Source organism: Budorcas taxicolor, chromosome 4 (assembly GCF_023091745.1).
Source record: "Budorcas taxicolor isolate Tak-1 chromosome 4, Takin1.1, whole genome shotgun sequence".
Taxonomy (NCBI): Eukaryota; Metazoa; Chordata; class Mammalia; order Artiodactyla; family Bovidae; genus Budorcas; species Budorcas taxicolor.
Genome location: NC_068913.1, coordinates 114,978,198 through 114,998,808, shown reverse-complemented (window position 1 = coordinate 114,998,808; position 20,611 = coordinate 114,978,198). Strand labels below are relative to the sequence as shown.

General features: G+C 46.6%; 1 protein-coding gene across 1 annotated transcript; it reads left to right on the top strand.

Moving 5' to 3' along the window:
• The first annotated feature begins 3,990 nt into the window (after positions 1–3,990).
• On the top strand, positions 3,991–11,262 carry LOC128046800 (GTPase IMAP family member 5-like). Its single transcript, XM_052639002.1, has 3 exons — positions 3,991–4,100; positions 9,063–9,111; positions 10,382–11,262. Exons 2-3 carry the CDS (start codon positions 9,069–9,071, stop codon positions 11,260–11,262), a joined length of 924 nt encoding a protein of 307 aa, XP_052494962.1. The 5' UTR covers positions 3,991–4,100; positions 9,063–9,068.
• Positions 11,263–20,611: the final 9,349 nt, after the last annotated feature.

Below are 20,611 nucleotides of genomic sequence, written 5' to 3'. Positions count from 1 at the left end.
CCCCGGACTTCTTATCAACCTACCTAGAAATTGACTCTCTCAGTAATATGTGTTTAAATTTCCTCCGTGTCTTTTCATGGCTTGATAGCACATTTCTTTTCATTGGTGAATAACATTCCATTGACTGTATGTACCACAGCCTATTTATCCATTCATCAACAGTGGAAACAGTGGCTGACTTTATTATTCTGGGCTCCAAAATCACTGCAGATGGTGATTGCAGCCATGAAATTAAAAGATGCTTACTCCTTGGAAGGAAAGTTATGACCAACCTAGATAGCATATTGAAAAGCAGAGACATTACTTTGTCAACAAATGTCCATTTAGTCAAGGCTCTGGTTTTTCCAGTGGTATTGTATGGATGTGAGAGTTGGACTATAAAGAAAGCTGAGTGCCAGAATTGATGCTTTTGAAGTGTGGTGTTGGAGAAGACTCTTGAGAGTCCCTTGGACTGCAAGGAGATCCAACCAGTTCATCCTAAAGGAAATCAGTCCTGAATATTCATTGGAAGGACTGATGTTGAAGCTGAAACACCAATACTTTGGCCACCTGATGTGCAGAGCTGACTCATTTGAAAAGACCCTGATGTTGGGAAAGATTGAGGGCAGGAGGAGAAGGGGATGACAGAGGATGAGATAGTTGGATGGCATCACCAACTCAATGGACTCCGGGAGTTGGTGATGCACAGGGAGGCCTGGCATGCTGTGGTTCATGGGGTTGCAAAGAGTTGGACACGACTGAGTGCCTGAACTGAACTGAACTAAAGGTCATCTTGGCTGCTATCAAATTTTGGTGATCATGAATAAAGCTATTTTAAATATTCATGTGCAGATTTTTGTGTGGACCTAAATAGTATATTTTTAAATAAATGGATGAGAAAGGAGGGCTTTCTAGGAATGATAGAAGCCATAAAGAAAACAATTGTTAAAATTTCCAGACAGAGCAAAAAACTTAACATAGTGAGCTTAAGAGATAAACACCAGGGGGTGGTATTTGCAAGACATTTGACACCACTTGACAGTTCTATTTTACTGAGCATGTTGTGAATTTAAATGTGAGACACAAACCTCAAACTTCTCTATTTTGTTTTATTGCCTGCATGCCTATGGCAGAGGAAAGGACTGCCAGTGATCTCCTGTGGATCTGTCCAAGAAACCCTATGAGTATTAAGACCTGTTAGGAATGACTAGATTTCAAGTTACATCTCACAGTAGGGAAACACTTTATTAAATAAGACAACCATAATTCCACAGACTTAGAGAGATGAACAGTTATTTTCACAGGGCAGAACTACAGTTTTCAAGGACTGAATATCTCACAAACTCTTTTGTAGAAATAATACTTGTCGCTTTACCCTGCACCTGTAGGGGCAGGAAGGAGCAACTCCCTTCCTCCTTTATAGGTGATATTTCTTTCACTAGCAATTAGAAGCACCTGTGGTTTAAAGGGCTTCCTTGGTGGCGCAGTGGGTAAAGAATCGGCCTGCAGTGCAGGAGACCCAGATTCAATCCCTGGGTTGGGAAGATCCCCTGGAGAAGAGAATGGCAACCCACTCTAGTATTCTTGCCTGGAGAATTCCATGGACAGAGGAGTGTGGTGGGTTACAGTTCATGGGGTCACAAAAAGCTGGACATGACAACTGAACGACTAATGCATGGTTTGAAGAGCCATCACTAGAATTCCAAGTGCTAATGCAGGAGGAAAAAGAGGAGTCCTGAATAGCCATAAAACTCTAAAGAAAGAAGAGAAAGGGGCATAGAAGGAGTGTTGATGGTTGTTATATAGGATAGATAATCTTTTGCTTTCTTGAGTCATAAATAAAGGCTTTTCTTGAATCAATGAGAAAAACACATACAATTTAACAGCAAATAGCGGCTAAGCATATAAAGAGGCTGTCTAGAGGAAAAGGCGTACAACTGTCCCCAGTGGAAGGCCATCCCATCTCACCCTTTGCTGTAGCTGAGAAAACGCCTGAAGAAAGAACCAAGATGATTTTTTTTCAATGATTAATTTGCCTTTTCTCTAATGCACAGAAAGTAGCTGGTCAGGACCTGCAGTCTCTATGGTATGGGGGCACCAGTAGCCTAAGACAGGTGAAAAGACCGGGTTACCTTAACCATTAAAACTCACAAGGCAGATGTAGATTTGATTCCTTTGAGCAATGTCCCAAGTATTTGCAAAATATGTGCTGAGATGACTGAACAAATTGACTTCAGGCATAAAAATATTCATGATAAACCAGTTAACAGTTAGATGTGTAGCAAAAGAATTTTGTTTCAGAAGAGTTGATCTTTAACTCTCTTCTCCTCATGCCACCCTCACCCTGGGCAAAAATGAGGTATCAGAGGCTTTTCCAGCTAGCAAAGAGAAAATAATGTCTTCTGTATGTTAAAAGCAAGCTTTTCTGTCCTCTACAGTAGGAGGGCATGTATCCACCACATTCAGTGTAATAGTTAGTATTATTTGAAAAGTTAAAAGTAAAGTATTAATATGGATGAATAGTTTGTAAGTTAAGTGTGGCTTTCAATGTAAATGTGAAATGTGAGTGTTAATCTGCATTATGGCTGAGCAAATAAAGAATCCGCCTGCAGTGCAGGAGACACAGGAGATGCAGGTTTGATCCCTGGGTCAGAAAGATCCCCTGAAGGAGGAAATGGCAACACACTCCAGTATTCTTGCTTGGATGATTCCATGGCTGGAGGAGCCTGACTGGCTAGAGCCCATGGGGTCACAAAGAGTGGGACACGACTGAAATGACTTAGCACACTTCTCCAAACTAAACAAAAGAACCAAGAGTTACCTGTATCTCTATGTCCCGTTTAGTGTTGCTTTCCCAGAGTTAATCTGAACCCAAATGGGCTAGTAATGTCCCCTTCACCCTAAGAATGTCTCCAGAGAGGTGCTTCAGCCCTGGGGCCTCCAGGAGGGCCTTTGTATGGAAGCAGAGGAAGCGGGAGGCTGCCAGGGCATCCCCTTAAATACTTGTCACTTTGCCTAAATCATACTGTGGGTGGGGACAGATGTGTCCCTGGCTTCCATGGAAATGCAAGTCCACCCAGATGAAGAAATCTACCAAACTTTGTTTCCCCCTGAATCCTCCCACCAATGCAGGAGCTTCAGGAGACATGGATTCAATCTTCGATAGTTTTCATATGTGAGTTGTAAAAAAACCTACACAGAAGATGATCGAACTCCAACTTTCCTGGTCATTTGCGTGAGCACGCGCCTTGCTTTCCAGGTGGTGCTAGTGGGAAAGAGACTGCCTGACAATGCAGGAGACATAAGAGACATGAGTTTGATCCATGGGTGGGGAAGATCCTCTGGAGGAGGGCACAGCAACCCAGTTCAGTAGTCTTGCCTGGAGAATCTCATGGACAGAGGAGCCTGGTGGGCTACAGTCCATAGAGTCGCAAAGACTCGGATATGACTGAGACAACTGAGCAGCACGCAAGTCGAAACATGACTAACTTGAGGGCAGGGCATTTGATAAGAAACAAGAGGACCAGATCCGCAGAGGATCGCAAGCAAGATGCCTGCTTGAGTTCAGCCTTCGCTGCCGTCTGGAGTTACATATAAGAAGCTATCTGTGCAGAAGAGGTAAATGCTGGATGTGAGGAGATGCCTGGTGGTCCACTTCAGGCCAGTGAAGGGTGGCGAATGCTTGGTTTGGGGTGCAGCTGTGCCCCAGATGTTCGTTGGCTCCCCTGAGTCTCCAGACTAACTCAGGTGGAGACCTTGTTCTGCACAAAAGCCTTATAGAGATGTGGTGGGGAGAAGGAAATGGCATGTTATTAAAAAGAAAACAAAACCAAAGCAAAAAAAAAACCAAACCCTCTTCCTCTGGTGTCTCTGCCTTTGAGGTCATTTGAGTCATTCTCCAAGGATGGCTTGGTGAGGAAACCCATACGTTGTTCTTTGCCTACCCTGAGGGACTGGTCTTTGCCTGTGGCAGATAGGATTGGTGGCCAGAATTTTTCATCGTCCACTGATCTTATGTTTTTGTGATGAGACTAGAAGCCAAAGAAAGAGGCTGCCTGGAGAGGAAGGAAGACTGCAGCAAGACTGTCTGAGAACTTGCAGAACTCTGCAGCATCTAGCAGGTAACAACAGGCTTTGTGCGTCTCTCTCTCTCTCTTTCCCCCTCCCTCCCTCTCAACGTGGTTCTCCCAGTAACAGTCTGGGTCAGCCTGCACACTTGATCTTTCAAAGCCTCAGTTTCATTATTTCAAAATTATTAGCATCAGGAATTACGTAGCCTAAATCCCCAAATTTACTGCAAGAAAAAATATTACTGGTACTATACTTTTCAGAAATGATTGTATCAATCCATCGGACTAGTGTAATAGTGGCAAGAATGCTAGAGTGGGTTGCCATTTCTTTCTCTAGGGGATCTTCCCAACCCAGGGATCAAACTTGTGTCTCCTGTATTTCTTATGTTGCAGGCAGATTCTTTACCCACTGAGCCATAGGGAAGTCCATACTTTTCAGAACATAAAATATAGAACATAATGAGCTCAGACAGTAGCCCTCTGGTGATACTAGCTTGCTTATGTCTTGTGTTTGTGCAAAAGAATTTTCACATATGCACCTAGTGGCTGCTGCGTGCATGTCTGTGTTAGTTGCTCAGTCATGTCTGGTTTTTTGCGATCCCATGGACTGTAGCCCACCAGGCTCCTCTGTCCATGGGATTCTCCAGGCAAGGATACTGGAGTGGGTGGTGATTCCCTTCTCCAGGGGATCTTCCCCACCCAGGGAACCTGGTCTTCTGCACTGGAGTCAGACTGTTTACTGTCTGAGCCACTAGGACCTATAGAATTTTCTGCACATTGCTGGGAGGAGGGTCTGACCTGCTCCCTCAAGTCATAGGATGTCCTTTGAAAAACGGGCTGAAAAATTGCCTTGCAATTTCAATCTAACTTGATGTCTGTTGCTTCTCTCTCTCTCTTTTTTTTTTGGATGTAAAAAAATTTTTTTATTGGAGTATAGTTGATTTACAATATTGTGTTAGTTTCTGCTGTACAGCAAAATGAATCAGTTATACATATATCCACTTTTTTAGATTCTTTTCCCATATAGTTCATTACAGAGTACTGAGTTGAGTTCCCTGTGCTATATACATTAGGTCCTCGTTTGCTATATATACATATATACGTGTCAATCCAATCTCCCAATTTGTTCCTACCCCCACACCACCATCCATCTCCAGAGTTTTCCCACTGGTAACCACATAAATTCAGATTTTTAAAGGTGAAATCCCTTATCTTTAAAATGTTGGTGGCTAACTTTTATTTATTTACTTTTTAACTTTCTTACTTTGTATTAGGGTATAGACAATTAACAAACAATGTTGTGACAGTTTCAGGTGAACAGTGTAGAGACCCAGTCATACAATCACATGTATCCATTCTCCCCCAAACTCCCCTCCCATCCAGGCTACCACACAACACTGAACTGAGCTCCATGGACTCTATTGTAGATCCTTGTCGGCTATCCATTTAAAACCTAACAGTGGGTACCTGTCCATCACAAACTCCCCAACTATGTGTTGCTTGTTTCTGTTGCATGCACTGCTTAACTGGAAGGAAAATTTCTATTTTCAAGAGGGGAGGAATTTTTAGGGACAGGATTCAAGATGATCTGCTCAGGTAAAGCATGTGCTTTGTTTCTGAGAAAGAAATACAACTTGCTGTTTAAAAAATGACTTGTCTCCCTCATTAACCAGAATGGGGTCATGAGGGTGTTATTCTGGAGGATTATCCTGCTTGGCTCCCTGGGATGGTAACAGTGTCTCACCATGCTACCTTGTCTGTGATTCCGAATCAGCGTGTCACCCTCTCCAACACTCTCCTATGGGGCCAGTGGGGGAGATTCTAAATGCTTTTGACAAAGAGTAAGATAATCTGGCTTCCCTGGTGGCTCAGACGGTAAAGCGTCTGCCTGTAATGCGGGAGACCCAGGTTCGACCCCTGGGTCGGGAAGATCCCCTGGAGAAGGAAATGGCAACCCACTCCAGTATTATTGCCTGGAGAATTCCATGGATTGAGGAGCCTGGTAGGCTACAGTCCACGGGGTCGCAAAGAGTCGGACACAACTGAGCCACTTCACTTCAAGATAATCTGCCCAGGTTTTGGTCCATTTCAGGCCAGTTTCAGTATTTTCCTGAAACTGAATCAGTTTCACAATTTTTGCAAGGGTGCCTCTATCTTTGCTGTCCCCATGTGCTCCTTTCAGCTCTGCCCAGTGGAAACGTGGTGGCAAGTGGGGCTATCCAAGCATGGTAGAAGGAATCACCTTCTTTCCCAGTCTCCAGAAGGAGCTGTTATCTAAACTGGTCCAGCTGTCTTCCAAGTGTAGGAAGAGAAGTGTTTGCTGCTGCTGCTGCTGCTAGGTCACTTCAGTCGTGTCCGACTCTGTGTGACCCCATAGACGGGCAGCCCACCAGGCTCCCCTGTCCCTGGGATTCTCCAGGCAAGAACACTGGAGTGGGTTGCCATTTCCTTCTCCAATGCATGAAAGTGAAAGTGAAAGTGAAGTTGCTCAGTTGTGTAGCACTTAAATGGATGAATGAAGGGATGATGGCTTTAAAATGAGGGAGCTGGGTTGTTGGCAGGAGGAAGCATGATGATAGTGATCTTGGGAGGGGACTGATGGGCACAGGGGTCTTCAGGGGACAGAGCAGGGGCGAGGTGCAGCTGGGACGTGTTGGCAGCCTTCTCTCCAGAGGTGTGGCCATTTGCACTAAACTAGAGAGAAGAAACAAATCTTCAAAAAGTAGTTGAGAAAGATGGTTCTTGAGGAGGCCCCCCCCCCCCCCACTCTCCCCACCTTTTTTTTTTAACTTCTCTTTCTGCTCAGGCTAGGCTCAAAGAGAGCAGCAATTTAAGCCTCTCATTCTTGGAAGAGATGGCTGGCTACCAGTTGCTTAGTCACATATATCATGTGAGTAGCTCTGCTTGACCTGTTCCCAAGGGACTTAGGGGCAGCTTGAGGGAACCAGTCTCTTCCAGCACGCAGGGCAAGTGGCATTCTCTGGTCCTGCCTGCATTCTAAATTGGCCAGGAGACACAATGAAGGAGTTGCCATCTCTCTCTGATATCCCTTCAACACCAGTCCTGGGTGAAGGCAGCTTCATGTCATTGCTGTATTACCTACCCCCTGAAGCCTCAGTTTCTTTATATTTAAAAGATGTGGACAGTGTCATTTGATTTCTCTATGAGTCCAGGTGTATCATCTCGAGCCTCCTCCCCTCCAGTTCCCCTTTCTGCAGCTCTTTCAGCATCACCTTCTTTGCCCCTCATCACTCTAGTCACTTACCTGGTACCTGTGTGGTACTCTCAGCTGCTCGGGAGCCCCTCCTCAGTGGTCCTCTCTGGAGATCACCATTCAAGATGACCCAAGGGCAATACGTGAGAAAATAGAGCATCTTGGTTTCAAGATCATCAGCACAGAAAACAAGCTGATACCTAAAAAAAACCCCAGTTCTCCCATTTGTCACCCCTATGCAATATGTTTAAAAATCCTCCTTGAAAAGATCCAGCCAAAATGAGAATTATTTTCAGATATGTTCCTTTTCCAAGTTTCAACAGAGAGAATTAGCTGAACTGATGTATCAGTTTTCTCTAGAAAAACAGAACCAATATGATATATGTATGAAGAAATTTATTTGAAGGAATTGGCTCACACAATTATGGGGGATGGTAGGTCTGAAATTTGCGGGCAGACTGGCAGGCTGGAAACTCAGGCAGGAGGTGACAATGAAGTCTTGAGGCAGAATTGTCTTTTGGTTTGAAAAATACAATACCATTAGAACGAATTACAAAATGTTATCAGGAAACTGACAGAAGCTGAATGTTGACCTTCAAATGAAAATAATTTATTTATTTATTAAATTATTTTTCCTTCAAAGATAATCATTGCAGCCAATTTCACAGATGGTTAGATAATATTCTATATGGTGTGATCCCACGGATGGTGGAGGAAATTCACTTATTCCAAAACGTTATTATTATTATTATTTTTTAGTTCACCTGTCGTAGATGCTGAAATTCCACAATTAGAGATTCATTCTTTAGCATTAACTCCTTGAGCTTTAGAAAATAAAAATTTGCACCCAGCAAGGTCCTGATGTAGTTTTGGAAAGGGTTGTGAAGAACTTTCCCAGTAATGAAGCTTGAGTAGTCATCCTTAGGTGGGGCCTCAATGGACCCCCTCGCTGAGCACAAGAAGTAGGAGGTGGGAAAAAGGAGAAAGATCAAGAAAAAGGCATACGGGGGAAGGCGAAAGAAGGAGAGTGGGCAGGAGAGAGATGGCCCTGAGGGAGTTACTGGTCAGGACTGTTTGAGCTGAGAACATAGAAGCATAGATCTTTGGTACCATAACAACTGGTCTGAACCTAACAAATCAGGTGTTCCCTCTGTTTACTGAATGTATGGTCCACCCTCCTACCCACCTGGACTCATGACCATCTCTTACTTCGGCCATGAGCAACTCGTCCCAGTTTGCCTGGGGCTCTCCCAGTTTCAACACTGACACTCCTTTGATCAGGGGATCCTCTCTGTCTAGGGCAAACTGGGATGATTGGTGACCCTCTACACCACCATCACCATGGAAGAACTTAGGCAAGAGCTTCTTTTGTGAATTTACCAAAGGGAGAAACTTTGCCAGGCAATCTTGAGTTTGGAACTCAGGACAGGACTGAGACCCTCGAGGGAGAGAGCCAGGATGCCAGGAAATGACCAGGATGCCAGGAAATGGTCTTCTGGGTGGACAGCATGTTTTTCAGTGCATCTTGTCAGTAACTAAATACCGGTGGTGGGAAACCACGTGTCAGTGCCCTCGTGTTGGGACTGCCTATATCCTCTTCACTAGGAGCCTCAGTCTAGTGCCAAGAGTGGCTGAGGGTCAGCAGACTTCGGTTTTAGTCTCAGCTCATCCATCAGATTATGTTGACCTTCAGTAGTAGTTCTTCCCCCACTTCAGTCTCCTAATCTATAAAATGTGGTGTTCTGTGCTGGATGTCACATCCAACTTGTCTGAACAATCCTTGCCTGTTCTCTCCCTAGAACAAAATGGAAGGGCTTCGGCAGGGTGGAGGAGACAGCTGCACCACAGGTAAGGTCTGGAGGAGCCCTTCATGACACTGGGGGGCCATGAGCTCAGCACTGGGGCAGGCAACTTCCCACCTGGAGTGCAAGGTACAAGACTAAAGACACCTGAAGACAAAGAAAATGCATTTCCCCAGGAAATGGAACTTACTAGGCTATTTGCTGTCATACTCTCCTTAGTGAGTATATGTTTTTTTCATAGAAAACCAAGCCATGTGATAAAACAGAGACCAGACAGGGATAGGAGGAGTTGAAAGTATGGGACAAATATTTAATTCAGTGGTTGTAGGAAGCTCGGAGCATCAAAAAGACTTCTGGGTGGGAACTGAATAAGGAGAAGGTTCTGGAAAGGTTGGAAAAGTCCAGCATCCTGGAAGGATCAATCCTAAAGACTTTGGCCATCCTGGGTGATTTATTCTACTGGCCCTGTGTGAGCTCCCTTCTCTCTATGTAAGAATACTCTGAGCCCAGGCCCGAGGTGAGAATTGAGGGTGTGACAGCCAAATTGATCCAGATGTGCTAGTCCTCTGAGATCTTTTCCTTTTTTTCTTTTGTTCTCTTCTTCCTCAAGAGGCATGTATTACTCTTTTTGTCAGTTAAAACTGCTAAAACAAATAGAGACTGGGTGGTAATCAAGAAATATTTATTGCTCACTGTTCTGGAGCTTGGGAGGTCCAAGGTCAAGATGTGGGGGATTTGGTGTCTGGGGAGAAGCCACTTCCTGGTTGCTGTGTCCACATCTGATGGAGAGAGAGTAGTCTCTTTCTTTTCTTTGTTGTTGTTCAGTCACTAAGTGGTGTCCGACTCTTTGCGACCCCAAGGACTGCAGCATGCCTGACCTGGATAGGGTTCCCTGTTCTTCACCATCTCCCAGAATTTGCTCAAACTCACATCCATTGAGTCAGTGATGCCATTCAACCATCTCATCCTCTGTCGCCCCCTTCTCCTCCTGCCCTCAGTGTTTCCCAGCATCAGGGCCTTTTCCTGAGTTGGGTCTTTTCCAAAGAGTTGGCTCTTTGCATCAAGTGGCCAAAATATTGGAGCCTCAGTTTCAGCATCAGTCCTTCTAATGAATATAGTCCTTTCTTTCTTAGAAGGAAACTAATTCCATTATGGAGTTCCATCCTCATGCCCTCATCTAGACCTCACCACCTCCCAAAGATCTGACCACCAGTGATCATCACGTTGAGGATCAGTGTTTCACATATGAATTTTTTTTGGGGGGAACACATTCAGTCCATAGAGATTGCACATTAACTTTTCATGTGCTCTGACAGGTGGAGGAGGAGAGAGCTTAAATCCAGGATCATCTACATTGAGGATCATCCTGGTAGGGAAAACAGGCAGCGGGAGAAGTACCACCGGGAACAGCATCCTTTGCCAGCCCGTGTTTGAGTCCAAGCTGGGGGCCCAGTCGGTGACCAGGAAGTGTCAGAGGGCAACAGGCATGTGGAATGGGAGGACCATCCTGGTGGTGGACACACCCCCCATCTTTGAGGCCGAGGCCCAGGATCAAGAGCTGTATGAGAATATCGGAGCCTGTTACCTGCTGTCAGTGCCAGGGCCCCACGTGCTGCTGCTGGTGACCCAGCTGGGGCGCTTCACTGAGCAGGATGTGGTGGCCGTGACCAGGGTGAAGGAGGTCTTTGGGGTAGGAGCTGAGAGACACATGGTCATCTTGTTCACCCGCAAGGAAGACTTAGAGGGTGGATCCTTGGATGAGTATGTGGCAAACACAGACAACCTCAGGCTGAGGAGCCTGGTCCGGAAGTGCGGGTCGAGATACTGCGCCTTCAACAACCGGGCCTCCGGGGATGAGCAGAGAGAGCAGCTGGCTGAGCTGATGGCCGTGATCGAGGGGCTGGAGCGGGAGCACCAGGGCGCCTTCCTCACCAATGAGCTCTTCTTTGATGCACAGATGCTCCAGCAGATGGGGGGTGGCGCCCATGGAGAAGGTCAGAGGCGCTACCTGGACAAGGTACGGCTCCAGGTTGCAAAGCAAAAGCAAGGCCTGAAAAAGGCCAAGAGAAACTGGGTCTTCAAGACAGTCTTCCAACTCAGAGCCTGGATCGTTGTGAATTATGAGCTTTGTGTTTGTCTTGTTTGGTGCAGTTTACTTTTTCTTCTTATTCTTCTGATCATCCTGTACCATCTTTAATTCTGTGTGATATCTGTGTGGCAGAGCCATTTCTCAAATATCACCTCATGTATTCATTGTTTAACTCAGAAATAAAGTCTCCCGGTCTGCCGAGGACATGGTTTGTTGTCTCTGCAGCTCCCATGACCCTCTTTCCTTGTAGATTTCTAGCTTGGTTCATGCCTCCACTGCTTCCTTGGTGAAGTCATGTGCTTCAGAGCAAGACAACAACAGAGTTTCAGGGATGCCTGGCTGGTGTGTGCACCATCCCATTTACTTTGCAGTGACCAGCTCAGTCATGGGCCTGAGACGAAAGTTGGGCCAATGGGAAGTGAGTAAAAGTCTGCAGAGGTGGGGCCAGGAGGCATCTCCTTGCCCAGGAGAGACCCCCATAGAGAGACAGTCTCTTTTTCCTCAGGACACTATGGCATCTGAGTGCAAGGCATGGAAAGACAGCAGCCATGTGAGGTTGAAGGCAAAATGTTAGGGTTCACAAGAGGCTCATAGCATATAGTTAAAATATGGCCCATTGTGGTGCCCTGACAAACAAGTGATGAAGTCACAGTGGCCACATTGCCTGGGTGGGCGACCTATTTTTCCTGAAGGCAGTATCCTGTTTCTCCCTGCTGGTCCCTGTTTCTCAAGACTATGTGACCCCCAACTGTGAGACCCCTTCAACTGCGTGACCACAAGACCCCAGCTGCGGGCTAAAGATAAACTAAGGCCCCCTCCCTTCAAGACACAATCACCCACCAATAAGTATAAGAAAGGTTGTCTGTAAAAGGAGGGCACTGGTTTTTCTCTAAAGCCAGTTACTTTTTTTCTTTCTTCCTATAATGAATCTTTCTCTGCCTGAATGCCTGGCTTACTCTCTTTTTCTTTGCATTCGCCTTGCATTCCTGGTGCCGAAACTCAGGAGGGAAGACCCACCGTGGCTAGGTGGGCTCCTCTCCTGAGCCCATCTTCAGTGGTTCCCTCCCTTGGACCTCATTGAGAAGCTGGGACGAGCCCCCGGGATGGGATTCTCCACTTGCCTTGCTGGACTGACTTCCACACCCTGGTTCAAATTTCATTGGCTGCACGGGTGGGTGAATTTGGCTCTCTTGGATCCTCTTTCTCTGGTCTGGTTTTTGAAGCCCTAGCACTAGGTGGAGGATCCCCATGGCCCTTGGGCTCTGGTCTCACTTTGAAATAAGGGATATCCATTTCAAGGTAGACCCTGTCACTGTCTGAGAAGGCTGTGAGAATGGGGATGCCTTTCCTTCCGAACTTTCTTCTCGTTTTTCACTCACCCTGGTTTGCCCTCCTTCCCTTTCGATTGTAACAGGAATTTCTCAGTCCCAACCTACAAAGCTATGGTGTTTTCAGTAGTCATGTATGGATGTGAGAGTTGGACTGTAAAGAAAACCGAGAGCTGAAGAATTGATGTTTTTGAACTGTGGTGTTGGACAAGACTCCTGAGAGTCCCTTGGACTGCAAGGAGATCCAACCAGTCCATCCTAAAGGAAATCAGTCCTGAATATTCATTGGAAAGACTGATGTTGAAGCTGAAACCCCAATACTTTGGCCACCTGATTCAAAGAACTGATTCATTGGAAAAGACCCTGATGCTGGGAGAGATTGAAGGTGGGAGGAGAAGGGGATGACAGAGGATGAGATGGTTGGATGGCATCACCGACTCAGTGGACATGAGTTTGAGTAAACTCTGGGGGTTGGTGATGGACAGGGAGGCCTGGTGTGCTGCACTCCATGGGGTCACAAAGAGTCAGACACGACTGAGCGACTGAACTGAGCTAAACTGAACTGAATCTACAAAATCTACCCCTTTAGGCTGCCTTCTCCGAAATTTAAAAACCTTGGGTTTTCAAGGAGAAACAAGGCCAAAGAGACTTACTTATTATTCTCACACTGTATGGCCACAATATTGACTGGAAAATAGGTCCCAGTGGCCAGAAAAAGGAACTCTCAATTACAGTACTTTATGGGACCTCAGTAACTTCTGCCGCCACAATGCAAGTGGTCACAGATCCCTTCTGTTCAGGCTTTCTTCACTTTCTGCCCTTGGCCCTCTCTCTGTACTTCCTGTTCTACTTCTCAGGTACTTTTAGCCCATTCTGGGCCACATCCCCCTAAACTATATTTCCTGATCCTTGTTGGGATTTTCCCTCCTATTCTTTTGACCCTTCTGACCACAGTGCATCTCCTATCCCCTCTAATCCTATCGTAGCAGATCCAATTCCATGTTCCCCCTCTCCTCTTGCCTTCTGAACCTCCCCCACCCCTATTTCTGAAAAGGGCTCTGGGATTTCAGCTCCACCTCCACTTTCTATGACCAGAGTCTCAATCCCCATCCCGACCTCTCTAAATCCCCTCCTCAATCCTGGCTGCACGGCCTTAAAGAAATAGGACTCTAAATCCTTTCTCACTCCCTTTCTTCCCTTGCAAGAGGTGGCTGGTACAGAAGGCATTGTTTGGGTACATGTCCCATTCTCGTTTTCCATCCCATTCTCCCTCTCTGATTTATCTCAAATAGAAAAATGTCTTGGCTCTTTTTCCTCTGACCCTGACACTTATTTAAAAGAATTTAAATACCTCACCCAGTCTTATGACTTGACCTGGCATGATATTTACATTTTACTCTCCTCTATCCTCCTCCCAGAAGAAGAAGAATGAGTCTAGCAAGCTTCTTGAGCTCATGCTCATGAAGTGCATCAAACTGATGATACTAATCCTGTAGGCTCAGCTGCCATTCTCAGGGATGACCCTAACTGGGACTACCAGGCAGGGAGTCTGGAGTGAACAGCCCGTAATCATATGGTGACTTGCCTTATTGCAGGCCTCCAATAAGCAGGACATAAAGCTGTTAACTTTGATAAATTCAGAGAAATAACTCAAAGGCCAGGTGAAAATCCAGCATAATTTCTAGCTAGATTAACAGAAGCCCTGAAAAAATATACAAAATTAGATCCAACTTCAACAGAAGGTACTATTGTCCTTAATAGCCATTGATGGCATCACCAACTCGATGGACATGAATCTGAGTAAACTCCGGAATTTGGTGATGGACAGGGAGGCCAGGCGTGCTGCAGTCCATGGGGTCACAGAGTCGGACATGACTGAGCGACTGAACTGACTGACTAAACTGACACATTTTATTTCCCAATCATACCCAGACATTCAAAGAGAGCTAAAAAAGGCAGAGGAAGGCCCTGGAACCTCTCAACGAGATCTTTTAAATTTGGCTTTTAAAATTTTCAATAACTTGGAAGAACAGGCAAAACTAGAAAACGCTCAAAGAGATCAGGCCTCAGCCACTGCCCTACATGGCTCCAAACCTCAATCCTCTGACAGAAAAGAAATAATCTAGGCCCTGTTACAAGTGTGGTAAAGAAGGGCACGGGGCCTGCTCATGCCCAAAGCCCAGGCCCCCTCTGGGTCCAAGTCCTAATTATGGCATAAAGGGACATTGGAAGGTAGATTGCCCTAATCCCCCTCTAGGGGTCCAGACATTGCCTCCTGGTCCCAAGGAGGAGTCCTTGGACCCAGCTCTGCCTAGCCTCGGACTCACCACTGAAGACCAAAGGTGCCCAGGGCCCCAGGCCCCAACTCTCATCACCTCTATGGAGCCCAGGGTGACTCTCACAATGGCAGGTAAGCAGATCTCTTTTCTTATCAACACGGGGGCCACCTATTCTGCCATGCCTGCTTATTCCAGAAAAAGCCTCTCAGATCTCTGTTGTGGGGGTTGATGTTTAGTGTCTACACCACAGATTACCAAACCTCTGCCTTGCACACTTCAAAATACCCCATTCTCTCATTTTTTTCCTCATACTCCCCAAATGCCCCACTCTAATTCTTGGAAGGGATCTACTCTCCAAATTCAAGGCTTTCCTCACTATTCCAAATCTTTCTCCCCGACCTGGCCTGGCTACTGCTCCTCAAACCTACTATTTCCTCACCTCCCCCTTTACCCTCCTTCTCCATAAACCCTACAGACTGGGATACTGATAACCCCTCCATCGCCTCCCACCATACTCCCGTTTATATTCGTCTAAAAGATCCAACAAAGTTTCCCAATCAACCTCAATACCCTATTTCCCAAATACATCAACAGGGATTAAGCCCATCATCTCTAAGCTGCTTCTTGTTCCCTACTCATTCTCCTTACAACATGCCTATCCTTCTGTTAAAAAGCCAAATGGCTCCTACCGCCTGGTTCAAGACTTGAGACTTATTAGTGCTGCTGTTGTCCCCATTGACCAAGTAGTTCCAAATCCCTATACTCTTCTTTCCCTTATTTCTCCTTCTACCGACTATTTCACCATCCTGGACCTCAAGGATGCATTTTTCACCATCCCTTTACACCCAGACCCTCAAGATCTTTTCGCTTTTACCTGGACTGATCCAGACAGTCATCGCTCCCAGCAATTAACCTGGACTGTCCTTCCCCGAGCATTCCGTGATAGTCTTCATTTCTTTGGCCAAGCCTGGCCTCAGACTTCACCTCCCTCCATCTTGCCCCAAGCTCTATCCTCCAATACATAAATGATCTTCTCCTTTGTAGCCCCTCACTTATACACTGTCAGTGACATACAACTCCTCAACTTCCTAGCTGATCGGGGTTATCAAGTATCCCCTCCACTTTCCCTTCCTGAGGTCACCTATCTTGGAGTTCTCCTGTCACCAACAAAGAGACATATAACTACTGATAGAAAGACCCTTATATCTGCCCTAATCACTCCCTACATCAAAAATGGAAATTTTGTCCTTTGGGGGCTTGGCTGGGTATCTACACCTCTGGATCCCCAGTTTTGCCCTCCTAGCACAACCCAGGGGGATCTTTCAGAGCCTCTTGAGCCTAAGTCAAACACCTGTTCAGCCTTTAATGCTCTAAAACGAGCTATTCTGTCAGCCCCAGCTTTAACACTGCCTGATCTTTCTCGCCCTTTTATACTCTACACTACTGAGAGACATACAATTGCCCTAGGAGTCTTAGGACAGATGCAGGGCCTTTCCTTTGCCCCCACTGCTTATCTGTCAAAACAACTGGATACCACCATACAGGGATGGCCAGCCTGCGTGCGTGCTCTTGCCGCAGCTACACTTCTCACTCAAGAAAGCAAAAAACTTACTTTGGGGACACCCACAGTCATTTGCTCACAACATGACCTTAAGGACTTAACTCTCACACAAGACCATAGCTCTTCTATCACCTTCTCGTATCCAACTAATTCATGTCACCCTCCTAGAATCTCCCGAGTTCTCTTTTGAATGCTGCCCTACTCTCAACCCCACCACCCTCATCCCTAATTTTTCTGAACCTCCAAGTCACACTTGCAATGAGACATTAGAAGACTTGATGCCTCATTTCTCCCATATCTCTTCAGCCCCTTTCAATAACCCTGATCTCACTTGATACATCTCTATTCCTCCTAACAACCAACCCTTCCCTATCAGACTAATCCACAACCGAACCAAACAAACAATTCAATTCATTCTCTTATTGATATACGTAGGAAGACCAGCGGGAATTGGAACAGGGACTGCAGGGCTCACGACCTCTTTAAACTACTATCACAGCCTCTCTAAGGATCTTACTGAGAGCCTAGAAGTAGCTGCTGGCCTTATCACTCTTCAGGGCCAACTAGATTCCCTGACAGCTGTGGTCCTTCAAACCAGAAGAGGATTAGACCTTCTCACAGCAGAAAAAGGAGGCCTTTGTCTTTTCATAGACGAAGCCTGTTGCTTCTACGCCAATAAGTCAGTTCAGCTCAGTTCAGTCACTCAGTCGTGTCTGACTCTTTGCAACCCCATAAATCGCAGCATGCCAGGCTTCCTTGTCCATCACCAACTCCCAGAGTTTACCCAAACTCATGTCCATCGAGTCGATGATGCCATCCAGCCATCTCATCCTCTGTTGTCCCCTTCTCCTCCTGCCCCCAATCCCTCCCAGCATCAGGGTCTTTTTCAATGAGCCAGCTCTTTGCGTGAGGTGGCCAAAGTATTGGAGTTTCAGCTTCAGCATCAGTCCTTCCAATAAACACCCAGGGCTGATCTCCTTTAGGATGGACTGGTTGGATCTCCTTGCAGTCCAAGGGACTCTCAAGAGTCTTCTCCAACACCACAGTTCAATAAGTAGGGTGTTGCAAAACAGGCAGCAAGGAATCTGACAAATAGGGCCTCAAGAATACATCAACATCTTAGTAAATTATGGGAAAACTGGCTAAGCAATTGGGATTGGATGCCATGGGTCCTACCTTTACTGGGCCCCCTTCTCATATTAACCCTTATTCTGCCTTTCGGCCCCTGTCTAATGTGAATTTTTTCTCCAGGGCTGCCTATGAGCCTTCACCAGCCAGACTGTTCATGAGCTACTTCTAACTCACTTCAATTATCACACGCTTTGAGCCCACTCTGACTTCCCTTAACCCACATTCCAGCCTATTCTTATCTTACTCCATGACAACACCCCAAACTTTTGCAGGAAGGGGGACCCCTTCCAGGGCCTGAAACTAGGCTCTTGTCTAACACTTGGAAATGAATTGTCCAAGGAGACACATGTGCTGACAAAGCAAGAGATTTTATTGGGAAAGGGCGCCCGGGTGGAGAGCAGTAGGGTAAGGGAACCCAGGAGAACAGCTCTGCCACATGGCTTTCAGTCTTGGGTTTTATGGTGATGGGATTAGTTTCCTGGTTGTCTTTAGCCAATCCTTCAGACTCAGAGTTCTTCCTGGTGGTGCACACCTTGTTCAGCTAAGATGGATGCCAGGGAGAAGGATTCTGGGAGGAGGTTGGAAATGTGGTGTCTCCTTTTGACCTTTCCTGAACTCTTCCAGTTGGTGGAGGCTTATTGCTTCTGTGTTTCTTACCAGGACCTCCTGTTGTAAAACAACTCATGCAAATGGTGCCTGGCCAGGGTGGGCAGTTTCAATCAGTGTGTTTCCCCTAACAAAACCAGTGCAAAGCAGATACAGAAGACTGACCTTCAGCCCGTACCCTATATCAAAAAGGCTGGAATGTTAGGGTTCACAAGAGGCTCATAGCATATAGTTAAAATATGGCCCATTGTGGTGCCCTGACAAACGAGATGAAGTCACAGTGGCCACATTGCCCGGGTGGGCAACCTGTTTTCCCTGAAGGCAGTATCCTGTTTCTCCCTGCTGGTGCCCGTTTCTCAAGACTACATGACCCCCCAACTGTGAGACCCCTTCAACTGCGTGACCACAAGACCCCAGCTGCGGGCTAAAGATAAACTAAGGCCTCCTCCCTTCGGGGCACAATGACCCATCAGTAAGGTATAAGAAGTGTTGTCTGTTAAGGGAGGGCACTGGTTTTTCTCTAAAGCCAGTTACTTTCTTTCTTTCTTCCTATAATGAATCTTTTTCTGCCTGAATGTCTGGCTTACTCTCTTTTTCTCCATGGTCACCTTACCCAACACTTCAAAGCTGAGCAGAGTATTGGAATCAACCCTAGCCCCTGAATCAACCAGCCCTGAAGCCTGCCCCATCTCTGATTTCTGATTATGTCAGCCAATAAATTCCTTTATTACTTAAGACATTGGAGTTTGGGGTCTCTTTTATCTGCATTTGAAAACATTTGAACTGATAAAGAGTTCTTCATATCTCTTTAAAAGAAATCCTGAAATTTATCAGAACACCCGTGTTTTCATGCTTCCTGCCAAAAAAGTGAATCGAGAATAAATAAATGAATTTCTCTCATATCAGGTGACAGGGAGACCTCTGCCTATATCTAAAGCTCCCACTTCAAGAAATGGAAGTTCACTGCATCCCAAGAATGTGAAAAACCCCTGGAATGAATTATTCTGAAAATGACAAAAGGAGGGGCAGAGGAAATGCGATGATCCCCAGGGGGGTTTTTCTGTGCTTCCTTCACCTTTTGAGGGAGAATCAGTGCTCATGTTTGAACAGTTTCCAAGAGATTACATTGGGGAACATCCATGTGTGAGTCAAGGTGGAGCGCGACCCTGTCTCCTCCTCTACTGCAAAATATTCCTGGGTCCACCCTCCAGCTTTATTCCCCTAGAAAGTCAGCAAAGGTGGAATGCCATCTGGCTCACTGAGAAACGCTGCTCCTGGGGTGAGAGATACTTTCTCATTGCGGGGAGGCCTGGGAACCGACCATCTGCATCCCTGGAGGGAAGCCATCCTCCAGCAGCCCTGCTCCCAAATACTTTCTTCAGTGAGTTTCCCTGGTCCAGTGCCTTCCCTGGAGGGAGGAGGAGACTGCCCAGCCCAGAGGGCTTCACGGTTGACTCCACCAGATCTGAAGTCTCTGCCTTCCTCTACTCAGCCCAGTCTCCTCTGAGGCCCGGGCAGTGCGGGGAGCCAGGGTCCCCGGGAGGCCGACAGAAAGCTGGCTCCTTCCCAACCTTGATATCAGTGCCACTCTGTGTCAATTCACCCTCTCGGTGTCCCCATTCCTGTCGTGTCCTCTCCATCCCCACACCTCCCATTACAGCTCAGGCCCCGATGGATGGCTGAGATGGAATTCTTTTATTCTGAGTGTGATGCCATGTACCTAAGCTCACACTTATTTAGTCCAACCACCACATTGCTGCAGCGTGATCTTCCTGAAATTCCTAACCTGCTTAAAATCCTCGGGGAGAAAGCCCTTGAACCCACCCAGCCAGGTCCCTCCTTACCTCTTCCAGTGATTCTCAGTCTCCTGCCTGACCCAGCATTACCGGTTGGGGCACAGACTTGGATTACTGTGATACCGACTGGCTTGCCTTCTCCCTCTGCCTGAAGTCAGTCCTGGAAGGAGGGGCCGGCACGTTTCTAGAAGCACCGGCCCCACCCTGGCCAAGGTGCCTCTGCCCCCCAAGCCTGTACTCTCCTTCTGGTTGACATCCCACCGTGGACAAATTTCTCTCACACCCATTTTTAGTTTAATTTATTCATTGGCCGCACTGGGCTTTCGTTGCTGCCCAGGCTTTCTTTAGTCATGACCAGCGAGGGCTACTCTGGCTTCCCTGTGTGGATGCTCACTTCTGGTTCACCCTCATTTTTATATGCCTTCCTCCCTCTACCACACAGGTGCCTTTAGCCTTACTTCTCTCAGATCCCTGGTACCCAGCAGAGACCCCAACATTGGGCACTCAGCTACATGTGGGTGGAGTGGGACTGGATGAAGTCAAGGAAGGGAGAGGCCAACTTGGGTCAGACAGTGTGGGAAGACCACACTGAGGAGGAGGTCCTTGATCTGAGAACTCCGAGTTGCTTGGTGTTTCAAGGGTTTGGGGAGCCCACACATAACACTCCTTGCACAGATTGGAATTGGTTATGAAATAGCACTGTTGAGATAAACCACACCTTTATCACCAGTGGGGACATGGACAATGAGCTTGGGC